Source organism: Macaca fascicularis, chromosome 10, assembly GCF_037993035.2.
Source record: "Macaca fascicularis isolate 582-1 chromosome 10, T2T-MFA8v1.1".
Taxonomy (NCBI): domain Eukaryota; kingdom Metazoa; phylum Chordata; class Mammalia; order Primates; family Cercopithecidae; genus Macaca; species Macaca fascicularis.
The window spans coordinates 1,535,043-1,558,392 of record NC_088384.1 but is presented as its reverse complement, the minus strand read 5'-3'; the positions used below and the strand labels follow the sequence as shown (position 1 = coordinate 1,558,392).

At 58.0% G+C, this 23,350-nt stretch overlaps 1 protein-coding gene across 2 annotated transcripts; it reads right to left on the bottom strand.

Moving 5' to 3' along the window:
- Window positions 1–4: 4 nt before the first annotated feature.
- On the bottom strand, window positions 5–22,235 carry IL17REL (interleukin 17 receptor E like). 2 transcript variants are annotated; one of them, XM_045363397.3, is made up of 15 exons: window positions 22,017–22,235; window positions 18,057–18,084; window positions 9,120–9,269; window positions 8,791–8,900; window positions 8,515–8,629; window positions 8,218–8,262; window positions 7,854–7,993; window positions 7,602–7,673; window positions 7,473–7,527; window positions 6,321–6,493; window positions 6,209–6,253; window positions 5,888–5,945; window positions 5,508–5,671; window positions 5,185–5,265; window positions 5–4,990 (listed from the first exon to the last, which is right to left on the bottom strand). In XM_045363397.3, the coding sequence occupies exons 1-15, from the start codon at window positions 22,116–22,118 to the stop codon at window positions 4,796–4,798; spliced, it is 1,533 nt and encodes a 510-aa protein (XP_045219332.2). In that variant the 5' UTR covers window positions 22,119–22,235; the 3' UTR covers window positions 5–4,795. The 2 variants fall into 2 exon arrangements, with proteins under 2 accessions (XP_045219332.2, XP_065378031.1); XM_065521959.1 differs by lacking the exon at window positions 5–4,990 and having other exon boundaries at window positions 5,004–5,265; window positions 5,508–5,604.
- Between the last annotated feature and the right edge of the window lie 1,115 nt (window positions 22,236–23,350).

Below are 23,350 nucleotides of genomic sequence, written 5' to 3'. Positions count from 1 at the left end.
CAAGTGTGGGTCAATTCAGGAAGTTTATTTTGCCAAGGTTGAGGACGTGAGCCCGTGACACAGCCTCATTAGGTCCTGATGCCACGTGCCCAAGGTGGTCTGGGCACAGCTTGGTTTTATACATTTTAAGGAGACATGAGACATCAATATATGTAACGTACATTGGTTCTGTCTGGAAAAGTGGGACAGCTCAAATTGGGGAGGGGGCTTCTGAGTCATGGATAGATAAGTGACAAACAGTTGCATGCTTTTGAGTTTCTGATTAGCCTTTCCAAAGGAAGAAATCAGATATGCATTTATTTCAGTGAGCAGATGGATGACTTTTTCTATCCTTTGTCCACAAAGAATTTTTCCACAAATTTGTGCACACAAATTTGTCCACCAGGAGCTGAGGCCAAAACGTTGGTCTCTTTTATTCACACCTATGTGCCAGGAACACCCCGATGGCCTCGGCATCTGCACTTCTCCCCACCTGCCTGCCCTCCACAAGCTCACTCTCGATGCTCTTCCGCAAGGCAGTCAGGGACCTGTTAGAGCCGGGCAACGCAAAGGCCCTGCCTCTGCAGTCTCTGTTCACACTTTACCTTGTCTGAGCCTCCCAGGGACCACCCTATTTTTGAAATTTTATATTTTATTTATCTATTGAAATAGTGTCTTGCTCTGTCACCCAGGCTGGAATGCAGTGGTGCAATCATGGCTCACTGCAACCTCAATCTCCCAGGCTCAAACAATCCTCCTGCCTTGGCCTCCCAAAGTGCTGGGATTACAAGTGTGCAACACAGTGCCTGGCCTCACCCTATTTTATTTCATTTTAATTTTTAGTTTATTATTTTTGAGGTGGGGTATCATTCAGTCGCCCAGGCTGGAGTGCAGTGGTGTGATCTCAGCTCACTGCAACCTCTGCCTTCCGGGTTCAAGCGATTCTCCTGCCTCAGTCTCCTGAGTAGCTGGAATTACAGGCGCCCACCACAATGCCTGGTTAATTTTTGTATTTTTAGTAGAGATGGGGTTTCCCCATGTTGGCCAGGCTGGTCTCAAACTCCTCACCTCAAGTGATCCACCTGCCTCAGTCTCCCAAAGTGCTGAGATTACAGGCAGGAGTCACCACGCCCAGCCCCACCCTATTTTAGATTGCAGCTCCCCACACTCCCAATCGCTCTCCCCAGCCTCATTCTTTACCCCACGCTGGCACCAGCCACGCCCCTTCGCTTACGTATGCCACCTGGCTCTGGTTGTCTCTCCCATGCAAAGGTCAGCTCCATGATCCCAGTTTGCCCGGGACTGTCCTGGTGTCAGCACTGACATTCTGACCCAAGACCCTCCTTAGTGCCAGGCAGCCCCAGACTTGGTCCCCCAGCTGCAGGGCCCGGGATCTTTGCCAATGTTGTTTGTTCCCAGTGCTGGGTCGGTGCCCAGGGTCCCGGGCCTGCTCAGCTGTGCGTGATGAGTGAATGAGGAAGGCGGGTGTCCAAGGCTCACCCGTGTTAACACTGTGGCCCAGATGTGAGCAGGGCTGTGCGCCCTCGTGCAGCTGCTCCTGCCCGCCCCTACTGCACCCACCATTTCTGGGGCCCGGGGTGCTCAGCACTTTTCTCCTGGCAGGTGTGGGGGTGGGTTTCCGGCGGTGGTGGTGGAGAGCGGCAGCGACGCTGGCCGAGGAGGCGGTGAGTGCACTGGGCTGTGGGCGCTCTGTGTTGGTGCTGGGGCGCCTGACCAGGCTCAGCACCGGCACTGAGAGCCACTGCCACCTGGTGGCAGCATGCGTGTATCCTCCAGCAGGTGCCTCCCTTGTCTGGGAGGGACAGTAGGACAGCTGAGATCTGAACACAGCCTCTTAAGAGTCCCAGAAGACTCAGTTTCCCCCATCTGTGGAAGGCTTGAGGGAGCCCACACCCAGTCAGGCAGGAGCTCAGCTCCGTGACCCTGCTCTGGCAAATCCTCCCTAGCTCCAACTCCACACTGGCCAGGATTCCCGGAGTAGCCCCGGGTCAGAGCAGGGGTCTTTGTGCACTACAGGGAGCACCCCTGGCTGGTCCAGGAGGCAGGAGCAGGAACCTGGGGCGGGGGCTGCCCTGCTGAGCTGGGACACTGGTCTTCTGGCTGGGGGTGGACAGGGGTATCCAGGGGAGACACGGAGAGAGCAGAGTGGCAGCCTGTGCTGAGCACCCCGCCCCCACTGTGCCCCTGACCTCCTCCACGTTAGGGAGGGGCACCTGGGCAAGTGGCAGCCTGCATCCCCCCATGCCCCCGATGTCCAGGTTAGGGAGGGGCACCCTCTCCATGCCCCCACTGGCCTCCCTGCCCCTTGTGCCCAAACCCAGCTTCTCAAGCCCCTGACCTGGCCTGACCTCTGCATCCCCAGGGTGTCCCCACCACTGCTCCTTTATGGGGATACTTGGATGAGGATGTCTGGTCACACCATGTGACACTGACCTTAGCTGACCCCAAATCCACTCCCAGAGACCCTGCCCCTCCCCTGAGTCCCAAGGTGCTGCCTGCCCCTGACATGCCCAATGGGGTGTGGCCTCCCACGCCTTTGGGGTACTCTCGGGTCCAGCCTCATGGGGATGGCTCCACGACACCCACAGTCCAGACTTGTCCCTGATGCCGTCACCATCCAGCCAGGCCCAAGCTCCATTCTGACAGCTACCCCTGGACCAGCGTTTACTGAGTGGAGGGGACTTGCTCGCTCTGCAGTCCCCTCTCCAGTCTGTGGGGCAGAGCAGCCTCCATTGCAAGAAGGGAAAGAAGGCCCAGGGCCCATGGCAGGCTGGAAGACGGCAGCCTGGGCCCAGACTGCAGTGGGAGTGCATCTGCAGATGGGGTGCGACCACCGCCAGGACAGGCCGGGCACGCAGCCCTGCACAGCACTCAGGTGAGACGTCCAGGCTCCAGAGGGCGGCTCAGCGGGGAAGCCAGGGAGCCTACGTGACCCACACAAGAGGTCTTCGAGGGCCGACCCCACAGCCCACTGCACAGGCCACTGCTGGGGACCCCTGGCTGGGGTCTGGATGTGCCACTTGGAACGTCTCAGAACCACACATCCCAGCAGGTGGCCCCCAGGCAGGTGGCCTCTGAGACTACAGGAAGTGACTGACCCTTGCTGGGTGAGTGGGGCTGGGATCTAGGGAAGCTGAGACCCTCTGGAGGGGTCCAAGTGGGGCGGGTGCCCCAGTGAAGCTCAGCACCCAAGGATGCGCAGATAGGGGAGGTGGACTCCAGCCAGTGTGGGGTGCCCCGGGCAGAAACAGGTGATCCTTGACCACCTCGGGCTTGGTCAGCTACAGGTAGGGTGGGGTTGCACCTTGCACCCCAGAGCACTGGGGAAGCTCTGGGCAGCTGCCAGGGCCTTGTCTTCAGGGCCAGGCTCAGTGGCCATGACCATGAATTGTCTGAGAGGGAGGCTGGGGTCCAGCACCTGGGCCATTCAGGGAAGGGGTAGCCCACCCGGCTCCTGCTATTCCCAGGGGACTCAGGACAGGGTTGAAGGTCTTTTTTGTGACCCAGAGCCCCTGAGGGCCCCATGGAGCTGTAGCCCTAGGAGAGCCAGCAGATGCCTGGGCCCCACAGTCAGGTGAAACCACCCCACACTCTGAGGGGGGCCTGGCTCAGCTGTCCGAGGCTGTGCCTTGGCCTCCTGCTCCCCAGCAATGTGTCCCTGGCACCTACTTGTTCTTGAGGAGATTCCTGGCCTCAGGCTGCCATCCCATGGGGGTGGGTGCAACTGGAGAGAGATGTGGAGGTGGTACTGGCTGGGGCACCCCCTCCCAGCCCTGGCCCCACTGTGCGAGGCTGAGACAATGTGAGGGAAGGGGAGGGGGCTGCCCAGTCCTGGGGGTCAGTGGCTGTGGACAGCAGCCTCCTGTCTCCAGGGAGGCTCAGCAGACAAGTGAAGGAGGGGCCCACTCTGGCCCCAAAAGCAGTGTGTGTTACCTCCAGATCCCCCCACCTGAGCCAGGCCCAGTCCTCCTGCTGCCTCCAGGCCTGTCCCTGGGGCCGTGGACTTGCCCAGCATAGCATGGGCACTCCACAGTGGCAGGTGCCAGCCCCAGGGACACCTGACCAGCAGGTGTCCTTTGCCCCTTTCGTCTGTGAGCTGCTGGAGGTGACCTTTGCTGGGGAGGGGAACCCAGGCTTGGCCAAAAAGTATTGCTGGGAGAAGGGGGAGCTGAAGGTCTGCGGGTCCTGCCATGGCCCTGGGCATGTCCTGTGGGCAGCAGGCCAGAGGCTGCCCTGAAATGGCTGTGGCTCGGCTGAGCTGAGGAGACATTCCAGAGACCCCTGCCTGGCGCACTGGTGCTCCCTGGAAAGGGTCTCCAGAGGCCCTGGGTGCCTGGCTGTCCTATCCACCCCCTCCCACCCCTCCCACCTCTGTGGCTCTTGCGATTCACCCCACCTGAAGCTAGGCAAGCTCTTGAGCTCACAGGGAGGGTGCAGGTGGGAGTGCCAGCTCTGACCCTTCCTGGACTCCAAGGCAGAGTCACGCTCCTGACCACACCGGGACACACGTGCTTAGTTCTGTCCACTGGGCAGAGTCCTGTCCTGATGTACCCTGGGTCCTGGGAGCCTGGGCCTCAGTGGCTCGTTGGCAAAGGGACATCCCAAGTCACTGGTGGTTGGAACCAGAGCTCCGATCAGGGAAGGTGGACCCCCAGGGAGGAGGAGGCAAGGCCAGTGACAGAGTGAGACCAGGGAGGGTGTGCGGGAGGCCCAGCGGTATGTGGTGGAGGAAACTGCGAGGCTGGAGGGCAGTGGTGGGCACAGGCCTGGGTTTGGCACGGAAGCCTGACCTGTCTCAGGGCTGGGTGGTCTCCCCGTCTCCCCCACCCAGTCTTCTGTTCAGTGCACGCCATACCCAGCCCACTGTGTGAGGCCGGGAGTGCCTGGGTCTAGTCCTCAGCCTCCTGTGGCCCCTGAGAGCTGGGCACCCGCTGGAGTGGAGGTTGCAGAGCTGCTGGGGGACGGAGAAGTGTACATCGGTCCTCCAGCCCTGCAGGCACAAGGCAGCTACGTCAACACGGCCTCCTGCTTCCCCCGAGGATGATAGGAAGGGGGGGTGTGAACTGAGCTCCATCAACACGGCCTCCTGCTTCCCCCGAGGATGGGGATGGGAAGTGGGGGGTGTGAACTGAGGTCCTGCAGTGGAGGAGATGGGTAGGGGCTGGGCACAGCAGCAACACCCACCTGGATGCAGATGCCTGGGGCACAGGCCTCCTCCCTGGGAAGGTCCAGGAAGGCAAAGGCAGGGGCGGCTGCGGGGTCACCCTGGGATGGGGGAGGGCAGGTCACAGGCAGTGGGAGGAAGGGCAGATCAGGCTAAACCCTGTCCTTCTCCCACATCCTCTCAGCACAAAGCAGGGCTGGCCCCCTACCCCTCCCTGCCAGGTAGGCTAGACCCTGGGTGGGCTCAGGGCCCAGGTGGGGCAGAGACCACTACAGGGAAGTGATGGGGTCCTGCTGTCCCCCCCCACCCACTTCCCCAGGATGGAGCCCCTCTCTCGGCTCACTGAGGCTGGAGGGAGCGGGCTGGCCTGGAGTGCGGGTTGGCAGGCAGGGAGCTGTGACTTCCTCCTGTGACACAGGTGCACCTGGAAGTGGGCGGGGCTGGACGAGAAGAAGGTGGCCCGGAGGTGGCCCTTCATGGGCGAAGGCTGGATGGTCATTTTCCAGGCTGTGGGGAGTGAAGGGTGAGACTCCCATCTGGCCCAGCACCCCACTGCCTCCCTTCCTTCCCCAGAGGGCCCAGTGCCTGCCCACTGTACCTCCCCCAACCCACCCGGTCCCTCACTGGCCCAGCACTGTTATCCCACCTCCCCGACCAACACAGAGTGACATAAAGGATGTTCTGTGCTGCGTCCACGCTGTGCAGGCCCCATGGAGAACTTACTTGGGAAGCGACGCTGTTCAAAAGGGCACCGCACCCAGGACCCCCAACTGGTGGAGAACTGCAGAGTGGGGTGAGGGGTGCAGGAGGGTGGAGTGTGTGCAGGGCAGGGACAGAGACAGGCTGGGTCAGCTTCAGGGTGCTCTGGCCCAGATCCCCTCCTTAGGCCCTTAGCTCACCCACTGTCAGACCAGAAGGGGGCTCTGAGGGACGGCTGGGAGGGTGGGCTCCAGGGCTGGGCAAGGGCCCCTGCCCTACTTCCTGTCCTGATGCCCCCTGGCCCCTCCCCAAATAGGGCACTGGCAGGCTGTGGCAGCCCCTCACCTTCAGGCAGAGCTGGGGTTGGGTGTCCACCAGCGGGTACTGCACCTGAGGAGGGCTGGGGTCAGGCTGTGGCATCCATGCCCACCCCCATCCCTGCCGAGCAGGCACTCACTCTTCGATGCACCAGCTGGCTGGATCGCTGCAGCTTACGACAGCCGGCCCCGGGCCCCGGGCGCCAGCACAGGCTCACATGGCCACTCACAGGGCAGGTGGGCTCCCAGCTCAGTGTCTGGCTCCCTGGGTGGTAGTAGACCGTGTCCCACAGCACCTCCAGTGCCTCAGTGTCTGCAGGAACCCTCCCCCAAACACAGGTCAGTTGGCCCCTACTCTTGCTGCCAGGCCCATGGGGTCTAGCACCCACTCAAGTGACCACTGGGCCAGGGTCCAGAGCAGTCCTCCTATGGGTTGCTGAGCCCTGTCCCAAGTCTGTGCATGTGTGTGCATGTGTGTGCGCGCCTATGTGTGTGCCTGTGCATGGGTGCGTGTCCATGGGCATGGGTGTGTGTGCCTGCCTGTGCATGGGTGTATTCATGTGTATGTGTGTGCACGTGTATGGGTGTGTACGTGCATGGGTGCGTGTCATGGTGTGGGTGTGTATATGCATGGGTGTGCGTGTGTGTGCATGTGTATGGGCGTGCATGTGCATGGGTACGTGTGCATGTGTGTGTGCAATGTCGCTGAGCAGAACCGAGAGCAGGGCATCTCTCTTTTATTTTTTTCAGACGGAGTCTCTCTCTGTCCCCCAGGCTGGAGTGCAGTGGTCTGATCTCAGCTCACTTGCAAGCTCCGCCTCCCTGGTTCACGCCATTCTCCTGCCTCAGCCTCGCGAGTAGCTGGGACTATAGGCGCCCCCCACCACGCCCGGCTAATTTTTTGTATTTTTAGTAGAGACGGGGTTTCATGGTAGCCAGGATGGTCTTGATATCCTGACCTCGTGATCCGCCCGCCTCAGCCTCCCAAAGTGCTGGGATTACAGGCGTGAGCCACCGCGCACGGCCTGGGCATCTCTCTTGTGCCCCTCAGACAGCCCCTCTTGACAGCCTTGATTTTCCCAGGTGAGCTGGGCCACGTGAGCACACACACACACACACACACACACACACGTGCACATCCACATCTGTGCACAGGTTCCCTTGGTGACAGGCCCAGGGATTTAGGCTGGGCCTGCCCCTTATCTCATCCCCCCACGTCAGTCCTCATGGTGGGATCAGCCTGGCCGCAGCCATTCCCACCCTCCCGCCCTTTGGCATCGCAGGACACTTGCCGTTTTCAAAGGGGCAGATCTGGGTCCGCACCGCATCAGGGGTCGCAGACCAGCCCTGTGGGAGGGGTTGGGGTCAGCGCAGCCCGCCCACCCCTGTGTTCCCCCACCTGCCCCAAGTACAGGCCACACCTCCAGGCACAGGCACGGCAGTTCCTGGCTGTAGGGCAGGGAGACAACCCGGGAGACGTTGTTGGCGGTCACCTGCAACCCAGAAAGGGCGGTTGAGGGGCTGCGCGGGAGGGCGGGGGTGGTCTGAGGTGGGCGGGGCCTGGGCCTGACGGGGCGGGGACGGGAGGTGGGCGGGGCCTAGGCCTGACCGGGGCGGGGACGGGAGGTGGGCGGGGCCTAAGGTTGACCAGGGCGCGGGGCGCGGGCGCTCACTTGCACCGGGGCGCCCACGTCCTCGCAGGTGAACCGCTTGTGGCAGAGCCGCACGTAGTAGTCGGGGCTCCCAGAGGCCCTGGGCACCTGCACCAGAATCGCCTTGCGCCTCCGGTCCACCCAGTAGCTGAGCTTCCCGGCTGCAGGAGGCCGCAAGTCGGGGCCGCGCTGGGACCAGGGGTCACCGACACGGGGCTCTGTCCCGAGAGCCCCGACTTGGCGGCTCCTGTTTGGTTCAGGCGTTTGGCAGCCGCCCACCCGAGGGCCCCTCGGGATTTCCCAAACGGTGCAGAAGACCCCGGGGAGAGGAAGCCTGTCGCAGCGTCCAGGGGTCTTCGCCAGGGCGTCGAAGGAGGGAACTCACCGAGGCAGTCAGGCACGTTCCTCCCCACGTCCTCCTCTCCGCAGTCTGCAAAGCGCAGAGGCAATGGCGGGGTGCGGGCTGCCCTGCCCTGGGGGCAATCCTCCTCCACCCGCCCCCTCCGCACCCCCTGCCCCCACCCCGCGCTGTGCCTCCGCCATGCGACCTCGAATTAAGCCAAAGGCCTTGCGGGGATCTGTCCAGTGTGAGGGCCAGGCCCCTGCCCTGAGAAGTCCCACCCCAAGCCAGGCCCTGGAGGCTGAACGGCAGCTGTGCCCAGGGGGGCCCTGGGGACCCTACCTTCCACGAGGTGCTTCTGATCCAGCTGGACCCCGCAGAAATGAGGGATGGTCCTCAGGGTGACATAGAGGTGCTGGGCCACGCTCACCGCAAAGCAGCCAAAGTACACCTGGAGCTGAGCAGGTGCAGATGTGAGCTGCGTGGACTCAGAGGCACTGCCCTCCCCAGCCGGCCAGCTCCATTTGCGTGGCTGGAGCTCAGAGCGAGGGATGGCACCCAGGAGGAGCGGTGCCCAGTCTTCGGGACGTGGGTGGCAGAGCCCTGCCCTGGCCTCACCTGCTGCCCCACCTGCTGCCGGTGGGAGGCCCTGGCCACCCACACGCTCTGACACTGCATCTCCTGGGTGTCCAGGCTCACGGTGCAGGCCTCCAGGCCCCGCAGGTGCTCTGGGTGGAGGAAGGGCCCAGCAGGGCACGTCAGAGTAGGGCTGCCCCTGGCTCCAGACGGGGCCGTGGGACCCTGTTCCTCTGCCTTCTCTCTGTGACGTGCGGTTAGCAGCGCCCCGCTCCCTCACCAGGCTGCCCAGGGTTTGATGGGAATAAAAGGCACCTGGGCCCACTGCTGGACCTGTGGGTGTTACTCCCACCCTCGAGGCCACCTCTCACCATGCAGGGTGATGGAGGCGCGTACACGCAGGAACAATGAGCAGCCGTCAGAGGGGATACATTGCATGGCAGTGTAGGACGTCAGGGCCTCCAGGACTGACCTGGACATGGACACAGGGCGTGGCCGGCAGAAGCTGTTAAAAATGTTCCCTGGGGAGAGAGAAGGCGTGTGAGGCCTCGAGTTCCCTGGTGCTTGGAAAGGCTTTGTGGTTGGTTCTGTGAAGGGCGAGAGAGCCCTGGGACTGCACAGTCTTTGCTGGGGGGTCTTTACTATCTTGCCCCAAGCCAAGTGGGGAGCAAGCCCTCTGGCATGTAGTGAGCCCACCCCGAGACACACTCTGAAATGTCTGTGGGACCCCAGCAGTGGGCCCAGGTCAGTGGGGCAGGCTGCACACCAGTCTGCATCAGAGCAGTAGAAGCTGCTGCCCCACCTGGCCAGCAAGGGGGCAGGGAGCCCACCTTGACTTGCCGGCAAGCTCTGTCGCCTCTGCTCAAAGACGAACAGCAGAAAAGGCCAACATGGGCTTGCTGGGACACCTGGGAGGCGACCGCAAGGTTGCTGCAGCCCAGACCTCTGTCCACAGGGAAGTGGCCACATCCTTGCAGGGAGGGTTTGCCTCCAGGGCCTTTTGCTCGGAGACCAAACACCATTCCAGGCAGCCGCATCAGACCTGCGCAACGGGGAGCTGGGGTATCATTTTGGGCACCAGGGGCTCAGCAATTTTGCTGTCTTTGCTCAGCCAGGTTTGCAGGTGGGACTCAGAGCAGAACTTCACGTGAGCCACAGAGCCTGGCAAGCCGGCATTCCACAGGAGGACTGCCACCCTCTTTATAGAAGGCCTGGCCACCGAGGCATGGCACCTCATGCTGTTGGTGAGACAGTGCAGCTGCTGCTCAGAGGAGCCCACACTGAACATGGCACCCTGCTGGGGCAGGAGAGGAAGGAATGAGGGTAACCAGGAACGAAGGGATAAGCAAAAGAACAGCAGGTGCAGCCAGTTCCAGGCAAGATGAGGCAGCACACAGGCCACAGCCTCCCTCCTGTGATAATGAGACCACTTCAGTCTCTGATTGTTGCAGACTCATCCTCCACAGGGTGTGACCCACTGGAAACCTCCAAAGGGCAGCTAGGGTGTTACCAAATTCTTTTAGCTTTATGAAAACCTTGGGGCGCATTGCAATCGGGGTCCTTGGCCGCTCGCTTGAGCCTGCTCCCACTCTGTGGAGTGCTCTTTCTCTTCAGTAAATCTGTGCCCTCCTTACTCCATTCTTTTTTGTTGCTTTACTTGTGTGTTTTGTTCAGTTCTTTGTTCAACACGGCAAGAACCTAGACAACTGACAGCTGAGACCTTCCACCCAGTAACTCTGTGCCTCAAAGGGGCAATGGGAACGAAGAGGTCCGAACATACTATGGGTAAGAAATCCAATTCTTTCTCCTTTTTTTTTGTTTCGAGAAGGAGTTCCGCTCTGATGCCCACGTTGGAGCACAGTGGCGTGATCTCGGCTCACTGCAACCTCTGCCTCCTGGGTTCAAGCAATTCTCCTGCCTCAGCCTACCGAGTAGCTGGGATTACAGGCATGCACCACCACGCCCGGCTAATTTTTGTATTTTTAGTAGAGACAGGGTTTCACTATGCTGGCCAGGCTGGTCTCAAAGTCCTGACTCAGGTGATCCGCCCGCCTCGGCCTCCCAAAGTGCTGGGATTACAGGTGTGAGCCACCACGCCCAGCCAGAAATCCAACTCTTACAAATTCCCACTGCAGTCCAGAGAGACTCACAGCAATCTGATTTACCCTCCTGCCTGAGATAGCGGGAAACCAAGGCAAAATCCACGAGCAATGGTTTCAAGACAGTGGGCGTGAGGAAGTCAGGGCCTGTGAGTCCTGGGAGACAGGAAACAGTCACAGTGAGCTCTGGGAATGTGCCACTGTCTGGGAAGTGTTTCCAGGCAGTGGTGGGGGTGAAGTCCCAAGTGGAGCTTGGCACACTCCCTGAGAGGAGGAACTGGGATGTAGGGTCTGGGCAGCCAGGGCCTTCAGGACCGAGTATGAGAGGGGAGAGGATAATGCAGAGAGAGAACTCTGGGGAGCATCCACTTTGCTAATAATCAGTGGAGTATTCACGAACACACGCATGTGAGGGAACACCCAGAGGTGGAGAAAGAACCACCCCAGGGAATTTGAGGGAGTGGCCGGGTGGGGCTCACACCTGCAATCCCAGCACTTTGGGAGGCCGAGGCAGGCGGATCACCTGATGTCAGGAGTTTGAGACCAGCCTTGGCAACATGGTGAAACCCCGTCCCTACTAAAAATACAAAAATTAGCCGGGTGTGGTGGCGGGCGCCTGTAATCCCAGCTACTCAGTAGGCTGAGGCTGAAGAATCACTTGAACCCAGGAGGCGGAGGTTGCAGTGAGCCGAGATCGTGTCACTGCACTCCAGCCTGGTGACAGAGCGAGACTCCATCTCAAAAAAAAAAAAAAAAAAAAAAAGGCTGGGCACGGTGGCTTACGCCTGTAATCCCAGCACTTTGAGAGGCCACCGCACCCAATCAACAAAATTTTTAAAATCACTTATGATTATCTCAATAGTCACAGAAAATTTTTTTGACGAAGTTCACCATCCATTCCTGATTTAAATAAAAATCTCAGCAAACAGGGAATGAAATTTCCTTAAACTGATAAAGACAATCTGTGAAAAACCTATATCTAACATCACATTTCATAGTGAAAAAATAGATTATTTCCCTGCCCCCCAGATCAAAAACAAGACAAGGATCCCTGCTCTTCTCACTTCGACTCAATACTGCAGGGGGGACCCTACTCCATGCAATGGGGCAGGAAAAGAAATAGGCTTCTTGCTTGGAAATGAAGAAGTAAAGTTGTGTTCTTTTGTAGACGACATGATTGTCTCTGTAGAAAACGCTAGTATCTACAAAAAAGGCACTGCAACTAATAAATAAGTTTAGCAAAGTTGCAGGATACAAGATCAGTATACAAAAATCCACTATTTCTTTTTTGTTTTTCTGTTTTGTGTTTTGTGTTTTTTTGTTTTTGTTTTTGTTTTTGTTTTTGAGACGGAGTCTCGCTCTGTCGCCCAGGCTGGAGTGCCGTGGCGCGATCTCCACTCACTGCAAGCTCCCCTGCCTCCCGGATTCACGCCATTCTCCTGCCTCAGCCTTCCGAGTAGATGGGACTACAGGTGCCCATCAGCACGCCCGGCTAATTTTTTTGTATTTTTAGTAGAGATGGGGTTTCACCGTGTTAGCCAGGATGGTCTTGATCTCCTGACCTCGTGATCCACCCATCTCGGCCTCCCAAAGTGCTGGGATTACAGGTGTGAGCCACCGCGCCCGGCCATGTTTTGTGTTTTTTTGAGACAGGGCCTCACTCTGTCGCCCAGGCTGGAATGCAGTGGTGCGATCTCGCCTCACTGCAACCTCTGCTTCCCAGGTTCAAGTGATTCTCGTGTCTCAGCCTCCCGAGTAGCTAGGACTACAGATGCGTACCACCACACCCAACTAATTTTTAAATTTGTAGTGGAGACGGGATTTCGCCATGTTGGCCAGACTGGTCTTGAACTCCTGACCTCAAGTTATCCACTTGCCTCAGCCTCCCAAACACTGTATTTCTATATACTAGCAAAGAATAGCTATAAATTGAAAATATAGAAATAAAATAAAGCCGGCTGGTTTGGGGATAAAAAGCCAGGCTGTGCTAGGGAGCGGGGCGGGGACTGAGGGGAGTGAGGAGCGCTTCATCCCCAAGGCTGGTGTTTCCTTCCCTTGGAGGATCTTCCCTGGGGCTTGGTATGCAGCAATCTTCAGAGAAATGACTGTGCCTTAGAACTCGGTGTCTATGTTGTCATCCGTGTGTGTTCGGCCAACAACTCCCCTTTAATGCCTGCACTTTGGGAGGCCGAGCCAAACAGATCACCAGAGGTCAGGGGTTCGAGACCAGCCTGGCCAACATGGCGAAACCCTGTCTCTACTAAAAATACAAAAATTTGCCGGGGATGGTGGTACGCACCTGTAGTCCTAGCTACTCGGGAGGCTGAGGTAGGAGAGGAAGGGAGGCAGAGGTTGCAGTGAGCACAGAGCACACCACAGCACTCCAGCCTGGGTGACAGAGTGAGACTCCATCTCAAAAAAAAAAAAAAAAAAAAAAAAAAAAGACAACCTCCTTTATGCAAGAAATGAGAAATCTGCATCTTTTGACCCTTTCCAGAAAAAAGACAAAGACTTATTCCAGACAACCAAGAAAGGAATCAAAACCAGAAAGTTAAAAAAAAAAAAAAAAAAAGAATGGTAAAGCCACAGAGGAGAAGGACTCACGGTGAACACGGAAAATGAGGACATGTACAGAGTTAGTGAAACGCGTGCAGGAGGAGAGGCTGCTCATTGAGAAATAAAATGTACAAAAATAAGAACAGGCTCTTGTCCCAACTAAGCTGACAAAATGAAGAGGAGGCTATGTGGAAGGAAGGGTGAGTAAAGCAGAAACACACAAGATTAGTGTGGTACAAAACAGAATTCATTGTTACTGTGTGGAAAAAGCTGTGAAACTACAATTCATCATAAACTCTTAGAAATAAATGTTTTGCCTCATCCAAAATAAGGCACATAAATAACACCCAGAGACTTACCAAAAGAGTGCCTGACAGATGTGCTTCCTCCAGGAAGGAGAAGGGAGCTCAACAGGAACAAATCGGTTACGGAAAGGACTGGCGAGCGCGGAGAATGGGAAACACAGTGGGGAATTGGGAATTCAAACTGGTGTTGACAGAGGAGGAGGCTGAGGACAACTGTGTGTGTTTAAAAACACCTGGGCCGGGCATGGTGGCTCACGTCTATAATCCCAGCACTTCGGGAGGTCGAGGCAGGCGGATCACTTCAGGTCAGGAGTTTGAGACCAGCCTGGCCAACATGGTGAAACCCCATGTCTACTAAAAATACAATGATTAGCTGGGCACATTGGTGCTGGGAGCCTGTAATCCCAGCTACTAGAGAGGCTGATGCAGGAGAATCCCTTGAACCCGGGAGGCGGAGGTTGCAATGAGCCGAGATTGCGCCACTGCACTCCAGCCCGGGCAACAAAGCAAAACCTTGTTCCCCACACCCCTCCAAAAAAAAAAAAAAAAAATACAGTATAACAAAAATAAAAATTAAAACACGCTGGGACTACACTTCCCTAATATGGGAGACCAGGCCATTTACACCGACTCAACTGCTGAAAAGTACTAATTAGGCTGGAGAAAAAACATACTTTTTTAAAAAACTTCCTAGGCCGGGCGCGGTGGCTCAAGCCTGTAATCCCAGCACTTTGGGAGGCCGAGACGGGTGGAACACGAGGTCAGGAGATCGAGACCATCCTGGCTAACACGGTGAAACCCCGTCTCTACTAAAAAATACAAAAAACTAGCCAGGCGAGGTGGCGGCGCCTGTAGTCCCAGCTACTCGGGAGGCTGAGGCAGGAGAATGGCGTGAACCCAGGAGGCGAAGCTTGCAGTGAGCTGAGATCCGGCCAGTGCACTCCAGCCTGGGCGACAGAGCGAGACTCCGTCTCAAAACAAAAAAACAAAAAAAACAAAAAAAAAAACTTCCTAGAAAGGTATGAGAGCTGCGAATGTATCAGGATGGGGGGCTGAGGAAAGCGGGGCGTAGGAGGTTGCTTTACAGGGATGGGGGATTGGAGGGAGGGTTTCTAACCCAGTGGGAGCTGAGGGCTTTGTGGGGAGGCCCCAGCACATGGTGAGGGAGAACTTCCCCAGGTTGAGCTGGGCCTTGACCTGGGTTAGCGAGAATTGGACCGATCCTCTCCCCAAAGCCCAGAGTCACTGAGTGGAGTAGCGGGGAGTAGAAAGTTCCAGAGTCGCTGAGTGGAGTAGCGGGGAGTAGAACGCTCCCCAAAAGCCCAAAACCGAGTACAGATTCACAGCCCAGGCTGGGCCCACCAGGAAGACCCATGAAACCTCAATCTGTGAATCTGGTTTAAACGGCCGGACAGTCAGGCACTGCTCCTGGCGCCACCCGGCAACAATGGGAATCCAACCCCCGGGAGGCCCTCCATCCTGGCACTTTGAGCCACTGAAGGTAAACAAGCACTCCAGGAAGCAGAGAGCCTGGAGTGACGCTGCAGAGAGGCTGGGCCCAAGGTGTCCTCCAGTGACCAGCCGCAGGCCAAGCAGGAGAAAAAACAGGCTTGAAAATACAGGCAGCGGGAAAGGCTGTGACGAAGGACCGGGCACACTTGAGAGAAACGGAATTCCTAGAAACAAAACCACCGCGACAGAATTAAAAGGCAATGGGTGATTTTTAAGAGCAGATTGGGGCCGGGCGCGGTGCCTCACATCTGTAATCCCAGCACTTTGGGAGGCCGAGGTGGGCGGAACACGAGGTCAAGAAATCGAGACCAGACTGGCCAACACGGTGAAACTCCGTCTCTACTAAAAATACAAAAAAAGTTAGCCAGGCATGTTGGCACATGTCTGTAATCCCAGCTACTCAGGAGGCTGAGACAGGAGAATTGCTTGAACCTGGGAGGCAGAGGTTGCGGTGAGCCCAGATTGCACCACTGCACTTCAGCATGGGCAACAGAGCGAGACTCTGTCTCAAAAAAAGAAAAAAAAAAAAGGTGGGGGAGGTTAAAGTAAAAAACCTATATGATAATTTTCATAGATGCAGACATTTTACATAAAATTCAATACCTATTCGTGATAAAAGAATGCTTAGCAAGCTAGGAAAACAGGGACATCTAGTGCAAACATCCAATAAACTTAACACTGAGCAGTAAACCTTCAGAATCATTACCACTAATATACCATTAATATCAAGACTCAGACAGGAATTCCCTCTTTCAACATTGCCCTGGAGATCTGAACCAATTCCACAAGATCCGCACCCTCCACCCAATGCACAGGTTTACAAGCTGTCATTAGCTGCAGAATATGTGATCAGCTATTTAAAAAAGGAGACTCAATAGGAAATCTATTAGAAATACTAAACAGGATTGTATTTTTTTACTTATTTATGTTTTTTTGAGGCAGAGTCTCACTCTATCGCCCAGGCTGGAGTGCAGTGGCACAATCTCGGCTCACTGCAACCTCTGCCTCCTGGGTTCAAGTGATTCTCTTGCCTCAGCCTCCCAGGCTGCTGGGATTACAGGCAAGTGCTACCATGCTCAGCTTTTTTTGTTTTGTTTTGTTTTGTTTTTGAGATGGAGTCTCACTCTGTCGCCCAGGCTGGAGTGCAGTGGTGCAATCTCGGCTCACTGCAAGCTCCGCCTCCCAGGTTCACGCCATTCTCCTGCCTCAGCCTCCCGAGTAGCTGAGGCTACAGGTGCCAGCCACCACGCCCGGCTAATTTTTTTTGTATTTTTAGTAGAGATGGGGTTTCACCATGTTAGCCAGGATGGTCTCTATCTCTTGACCTCGTGATCCACCCACCTCGGCCTCCCAAAGTGCTGGAATTACAGGCGTGAGCCACCACGCCCGGCCTTTTTTTTTGTATTCTTAGTAGAGACAGGGTTTCACCGTGTTGGCCAGGCTGGTCTCGAACTCCTGACGTCAGGTGATCCGCCCGCCTCGGTCTCCCACAGTGCTGAGATTACAGGTGTGACCACCGCGTTGGCCATGCTTTGCGTTTGTTGTTTGTTTGTTAATATCATCTACTTTGTGAATTAGCATTTCATCCTTGCGCTGGGACCAGGCTGGTCTAATCTCCTCCCCTAAACTTAGAGGTCCTTGAGGCAAAGAAACATTTAATTAAAGTTTAGCCATCTATTTTTCTGTTAAATTCAAGTAAAAATAAATAAAATACTTTAAATGACATAAGGTAATATCATTTCTATAAAATAATTTTTATCTGTTTATCCTGCAAATATCTGTATGTTTGGCTACACAAATGTCTAGAACAGGCCAGGCACGGTAGCTCATGCCCATAATCCCAGCACTTTGGGAGACTGAGGCAGGAGGATTGCTTGAGCCCAGGAATTTGAGAATAGCCTGGGTTTGGTTGACCAACCAAAGATAGAAAGACCTCATGTCTATGCTTATAAAAATCAAAAATAAGAAAAAAAAAAAAAAAACAGGCCGGGCGCGGTGGCTCAAGCCTGTAATCCCAGCACTTTGGGAGGCCGAGACGGGCGGATCACGAGGTCAGGAGATCGAGACCATCCTGGCGAACACGGTGAAACCCCGTCTCTACTAAAAAAAATACAAAAAACTAGCCGGGCGAGGTGGCGGGCGCCTGTAGTCCCAGCTACACAGGAGGCTGAGGCAGGAGAATGGCGTAAACCCGGGAGGCGGAGCTTGCAGTGAGCTGAGATCCGGCCACTACACTCCAGCCTGGGTGACAGAGCGAGACTCCGTCTCAAAAAAAAAAAAAAAAAGAAAAAAAAAAAAAAAACCAAAATGTCCAGAGCAATGTTGGTCTAGGTAAGTACTGTTTATTTCTACATGGAGGCTTTTCGTTGAGCTTTAACTTTCTTCCTTATAGCGTCTGCATCACTCAGAGCCCTTTTATAAATAGATACGCTGTTTACAAAGAAAATCAAGGTAGTTGTGAAAGGCCCAGTAGGGATCACTTTACCAGGGAAAAAGCTTTGCTAGAAGAGGTGGGGTTTTCCACCTGCTGCTGCTGGGCTGTCAACCGGGCCGCGGGTTTGGAACGCAAGGAGGCAGAGGCATTGTGTGTTAAGTGGAGACGTGGGACTCTCTGGCAGGCCTACCTCTGGCCAGGAGCAGGGGCGGCCTTGCCTGGGTGTGGCCAGGGTCACACACACATCGATGAGTGATGGTGGTTTGCCCTGCCCAGAAGGGAACCCCAGCTGCTGGGGACAGTGCAGGACAGACCTGCCTGCCACGGTAGACAGAGCGGCCCTGGTGGCCTGGGGTGGGGAGTCCAGGCCCTGAGCAACCCCCAGGGCTGAGATGTACTCACGGTTCCTGTGGCTCCTGCAGGTAAAGCCCTGGGGACAGAACAGTGAGAGGGGTGAGTGACTGAGGGCACCCCCTCCCCAGCCCGTCCTGCTCCTGCCCTGTCCCTCACCCCTGGGGGTCCTGGGCTGCCCTCAATCCCGGCTCCTCCTCAGTGTCAGGGGCCTGGCCCAAGGCTGGCATGTGGCAGTCACTTAGTAAACAGTGTGGTCTGAATCTCTGTGGACCCTCAGGCCCCAGGTCCCCCAACCACTTGTGTGTTTGTTAAGTGGACACCAGCAGAGCACCTACTATGTGCCAGGCTTGCTTGGGAGAGCACCTACTATGCGCCAGGCTTGCTTAGGTGCTGGGACTCATGAACAGAGGAAAACTGAACCATCCCTGCCTCTCCCGGAGCTCACATTCCGAGAAGGGGGAAACAGAACAATTTCAAACCTGGGAAATCAGCAACTTATATTTTATGCAACTAAAATAAAGAGGTGGGAAAATAACAGAGGGAGCAAGAGGAGCAAGAGGGGTCCGGAGAGTGTGGGGGGTTCAGGTTATAAATCCAAGGGGTGCTTGAGGGGCCTCGTAGAGGTCAATTTCATGGACTTGGAAGGAAGTGAGGCTGAGCTGGTGGTGGGGGGTGGAGGCGTGCAGTGCGGTGAACAGGCCCTGGATGGTCGGGGTCCAAACTGCACTCCTGATTTGTTATCATCCCCAGCCCAACCTGACCAAGGGTGCCCAAAGAGGGGCACGAGGACTTGTGGCCAGGTTCCTGGGGGCAGAAGGGTCCTGTGGGACAGGCTGCTCCCAGACAGCCCGTGGGTGAGGCAGGAGGTGCCCGGCACCCCAGCACTAAAGGCGTGGGAGCTGAGGGAGCACAGGGTGGCACTGGCACCCTCAAAGCAGGGCAGGACCCCCAGAGTCCAGGCCCCCTGGGGCGGCCACTGAGCTGGGGCGCTGGACTGTGCATCCCGTGGTCAACACAGCCGCTCCATTCTTGAAAAAAGCTGACCCTCTACTGACGGGATGGGGAAGCCCAGGCTGTCCGGGTTGGGGTGGGGGTGGGGGGAGCTCCAGATGGAGACCTGGACCTCTGCTCCTAGCCCAGGTGGAGCATGGAAAAATAAAACTCGGCCCACTTCTGTTCCTTAAATTGTGGAGCGGGTATTACCGGTGGCTACACCTCTTTCTAAATATTTTTGATTTTGGAATACGTTTAGATTTACAGAGAGTTTACCCAGGATTCCCTCATCTCAACAGTTTCCAGGGCATTTGCAAAACCTGGGGAGCCACATGGGTGGGCGGCAGTGAGTGACACTCAGTCTAGTGTGGAATCCGAGGCAGTGAGTGACACTCAGTCTAGTGTGGAATCGGCGGCAGTGAGTGACACTCAGTCTAGTGCGTGCTCCTAGTGAGCTGTTTTCTGTTCCAGGGTCCAGGCCAGGACCCCACCCTGCAGACGGCCTCCGAGTCTTCGTTCTCACCCCACTGTCTCCACCCATTTGCCGACCACCCCAGTAAATCCCCAGAGACTGCCATGCGTGACCCTCCTCCGCCCGCCATGGCCACGAAATGCGCTGCCCTTGGGCGGAGTGCAGGCTGGACTCAGCGTTCTGATGGAAACCCCGCCTCGGCCCCTGGTGGGGAGCAGGGCCTCAAACGAGGGGCTGGCGGAGCCGACCCCAGGCTGCTGAGGGCTCTGCCCAGGCAAAAGGGGCCAGGCTCACCTGGGGCAGCCTCTGGGGAACATGATCCGAGCAGGCCTCAGGTGGGCAGGCGATGGCAGCCCAGACCGGCCCTGGCACAAAGGGAGCGGCGGAGGCAGCGCTGGGAGGCCCAGTGAGGCCACCTGTGCGGAACTGCAGGGGGGCAGTGGCGTGGGTCCCCGGCCCTCCCTGTCTCCCACCAGGTGCCCTGAAGCCCCTCTGGGCGCCCACGGTGGCCTGGACTCCCCGCCTCCAACTCCAGGAGAGAAAGAATCCCTGGGGGCTCGGAGGCCGGGGTGGGCTGGAGATGCGAGGGGCGTCCGCTCTTTCTCCTGACTTCCCGGACTCTGAAGCCCACCCAGGGCTGGCCCGGGGCCCGAGTGTCTGGGGCTGCAGGAGAGGCCGCTGTCCGGGCGCAGGACTTCGCACGGCTCTGCCCCGCCCCTCCCCTTCCCCGCGGGCCACGGGAAGCAGGACCTGGGCGCGCTGCGGGGAAGGTGGGGGGAGCTGGGAGGCCTGAGCCTGGGCCCTGGGCGCCTCCCCCACACGGGGTTTTCCGTCGTGCTTCTCGGGGCTTCCCAGCGGCCGGCGTTGGGGGCGGTCTGTAGGGAACCCCCAGGTCAGCTGCTCGCGGCCCCAACCGGCTCAAACTCCCCTGCATCGGGCCCAGCTTCCCGCCGTCACCCGCCCGGGTTCCCCCCGGGGCGCGGCTGTAGCCCCGGCCTCCCCTACCTGGCTTCCCGCGCCCCCTCGCATCCACCTCCCTGTCCAAGGCTGCCCAGGCAGCGCCCCTACACCCACCTCCAGCTTCCCGCTCCCCCTCTCACCCCTCGACCCCTCCTGCTCCTGCTCGGCCCTCCCCACCCCATCTTCCATGAGACCCTCCCTCAGCCCCGCCAAACCCCTGCTCTCCCCTCCCCTCCAGCACTTCCCCTCCTTCCTCGCCTCTTCCACCCGCCTCAGCCCCTGCCCTTGCCCCTGCCCCTTTCCTTGGAGTACCAAGGGCTCAGTCTTGGTCCCCACACATTCCCCAGGATCACCTGCCCGTCCCAGCGGAGACAGCCCCATCACCCCTCCCACCGGGAGGCTGCCTGCACACCCCGAAGCCGCCTCAGCAAAGCTTTCCAGCTTGCATTTCAAGGCTGCCTTCCCCCAGGTCTCCCAACTCAGGGACCATTTCCTCCCAGGCAAAAGTTGACTCTGAGGTCTCATCTCTCACTTCTCCTTCCCCCTCCCAGCCAGAATCCCCAGGCCTGCCCCTCCCTGTTTTGCATCTTCACTGCAGGGTGGGATCCGGTGGACTCCTTCCCACGTGAACCCCTCCATCTCCCCTGCTCCCACCGGTTCCCACACATCCAGCCTGCTTTCTTCCTTGTTCCACGAATGCCCCGCGGATCTGAGCCTGCCCACGGCACCCAGCACTCCAGCCCCCATACCCACGGCTCCCCTCCCTGAGCTGAGCCCTCTGCTGGACCCATCTCAGGCCTGCGGAGCTGCTGGGTGTCCCACAAGTGTCCCCTGAGGTGACCAGGGCACCACCCTAAAGACACATCTTGCTCTCTGCTGTCCCCATGCCAGGAACGGTGCAACCAGCAGGTCCTCAGCGAGTCCTCCCTTTCTGGGACACCTTCCGTGCTCTTTCCATGCCTGGGTTCCCACTGTGCCTCGGCCAGCCTTGGGCACCGGCGCCCCTTCCTGGGATGCGGGGTACACTTCTTGCTGCAGGTGCTGATGAGGCGCCCTCTCCTGTAAGGCTGAGTCAGCGAGCCCTGCAGCAAGACCAGCCCCCCACCCCCACCCCCAGCCCCAGCTCCCAACCCAGGCACCTCCACTGCCAACACCTCACTCTCAGCACATTTCCCGAGTGTTTCCTTGGAAGGTGTCTACACAAGCCCAGGTGCTGCGGTTCCCATGGCTCAGAGCAGCCGCAGGGGGTGGGGTGGGAGCCCCGGGTGTTGGGGTGGGAGCCCTGGATGGGCTTGCGGGCTGCCCTAGATTCTAACACAGCCTCCTTGGAGGTCACAGGTGGGTCCAAGGTGGGCTCACCCTGCCTTGAGCTTCCAGCAAACACTTCCCGAAGCAGCTCAGAAGGGTCAGGCCGGGTCTCCCAGCCTCCTTTCACCAGCGCTGCCTTTGGGGCCCCCCGGCCCCCCCGGCCCTTGCAACCCCTTCCCGTTGATGTGCTGAGAGCATCAGGCCAGACCCACCTGAGGAGAAACCAGGGCCTTACCTGCCACAGTGTAGGGGCCTAGGAGGAGGCAGGAGCTTACCTGAGAACAGGAGAGGCCACATTCTGTAATCCGGGGGATGGCCAGGCTCTGGAAAGTGCCCCAGGTCAGGCCCAGGAACGCGAGTGCTTGCCCAGCCAGCATCTGGCTGTGCAGTGACAGCTCCCACTGGTGAGCGTGGATGTGAGTGGGGCAGGTTTTCAGGGTGCCCTGTGGCAGCGGCTCCAGGCTGACCCTGCAGCTCCAGCCCCAAAGACAAACAGAGGAGTGGAGTCTGCTCCTCACAGCAGAGCGAGCGGGACACTCCCCCTCCCGGCAAAACAGGGCTCGCTTCACAGACAGCAGCCCAGAGACTTTCCACCGTCTGGGGCCGAGAGACTGTGGCCAGACGCTTGTGGAGTTTCTAGGTTTCCAAAGGAAGCATCCAGAAACCTTGGGGCCTTTGGGGTCTGAGGACGCCCTAATGGGGTTCCCCACAGGGCGGCCACTGGAGCAGAGATGGCTCCAGGCCAGTGGGATAGGCTGCCACCTGTGTGCACTCCCCTCAGGCGTTCGTGAGGCCAGGATGGTAGACAAGGGCCCTGGAAAGCTGGCTGGGCTGGCAGAGGGGCAGAATCTGTCTTGGGCACTCACCCCAGAGCCCCTGGCTTCAGCTCCAGCCCCTAAGGGAGAGCCCTCTCCTGGGACCTGAGACTCCACCCAAGTCCCTGGCCTCCACCTCCCCTCAAGATACGAAAGGCCACCTCCCCTGTGTGGTCCTCACTGTGAGGTCCCCCGTTCTGGAAAGCAGCCCCTGAGGCCCTCACTGTGAGGTCCCCCGTGCCAGAGAGCAGCCCCTGAGGCCCTCACTGTGAGGTCCCCCGTGCCGGAGAGCAGCCCCTGAGGCTGGGAAGTCTGGGGCTCGGCCTCTGCTCGGGGAGCTGTTCCGTGTCCTCTTCTTATTTGGAGCATCAAATGCATAGGAAAGTTTCTGGGCAGAAGCTTTACTGCTTCCCATTTGCCTCCAGCCAGGGCAGGGGGTTGGAGAGAACCCGGGTGTCGTTCTGGGCTCCTCCTGGCTCCTCCCTTCCTGGACAGGCCCAGAGTCCCCGTGTCCAGCCCCATCTCTATGCTGCGGCCAGTCAGCACTGAGGCGTCTGCACCTGCCTCTGGTTCTGGGAGGGCCCTGCCCCACGTGTGTGCGTGTGTGCGTGTGTGTGTGCGTGTGTGTGTGCGTGTGTGTGTGTGCATGTGTGTGCGCGCGCGTGTGTGTGTGTGCGTGTGTGTGCGCGCGTGTGTGTGTGCGTGTGTGTGTGCACGCGCGTGTGTGTGTGCGTGTGTGTGCGCGCGTGTGTGTGCGCGTGTGTGTGTGTGTGTGGTTGGGGGATGCAGGGAGT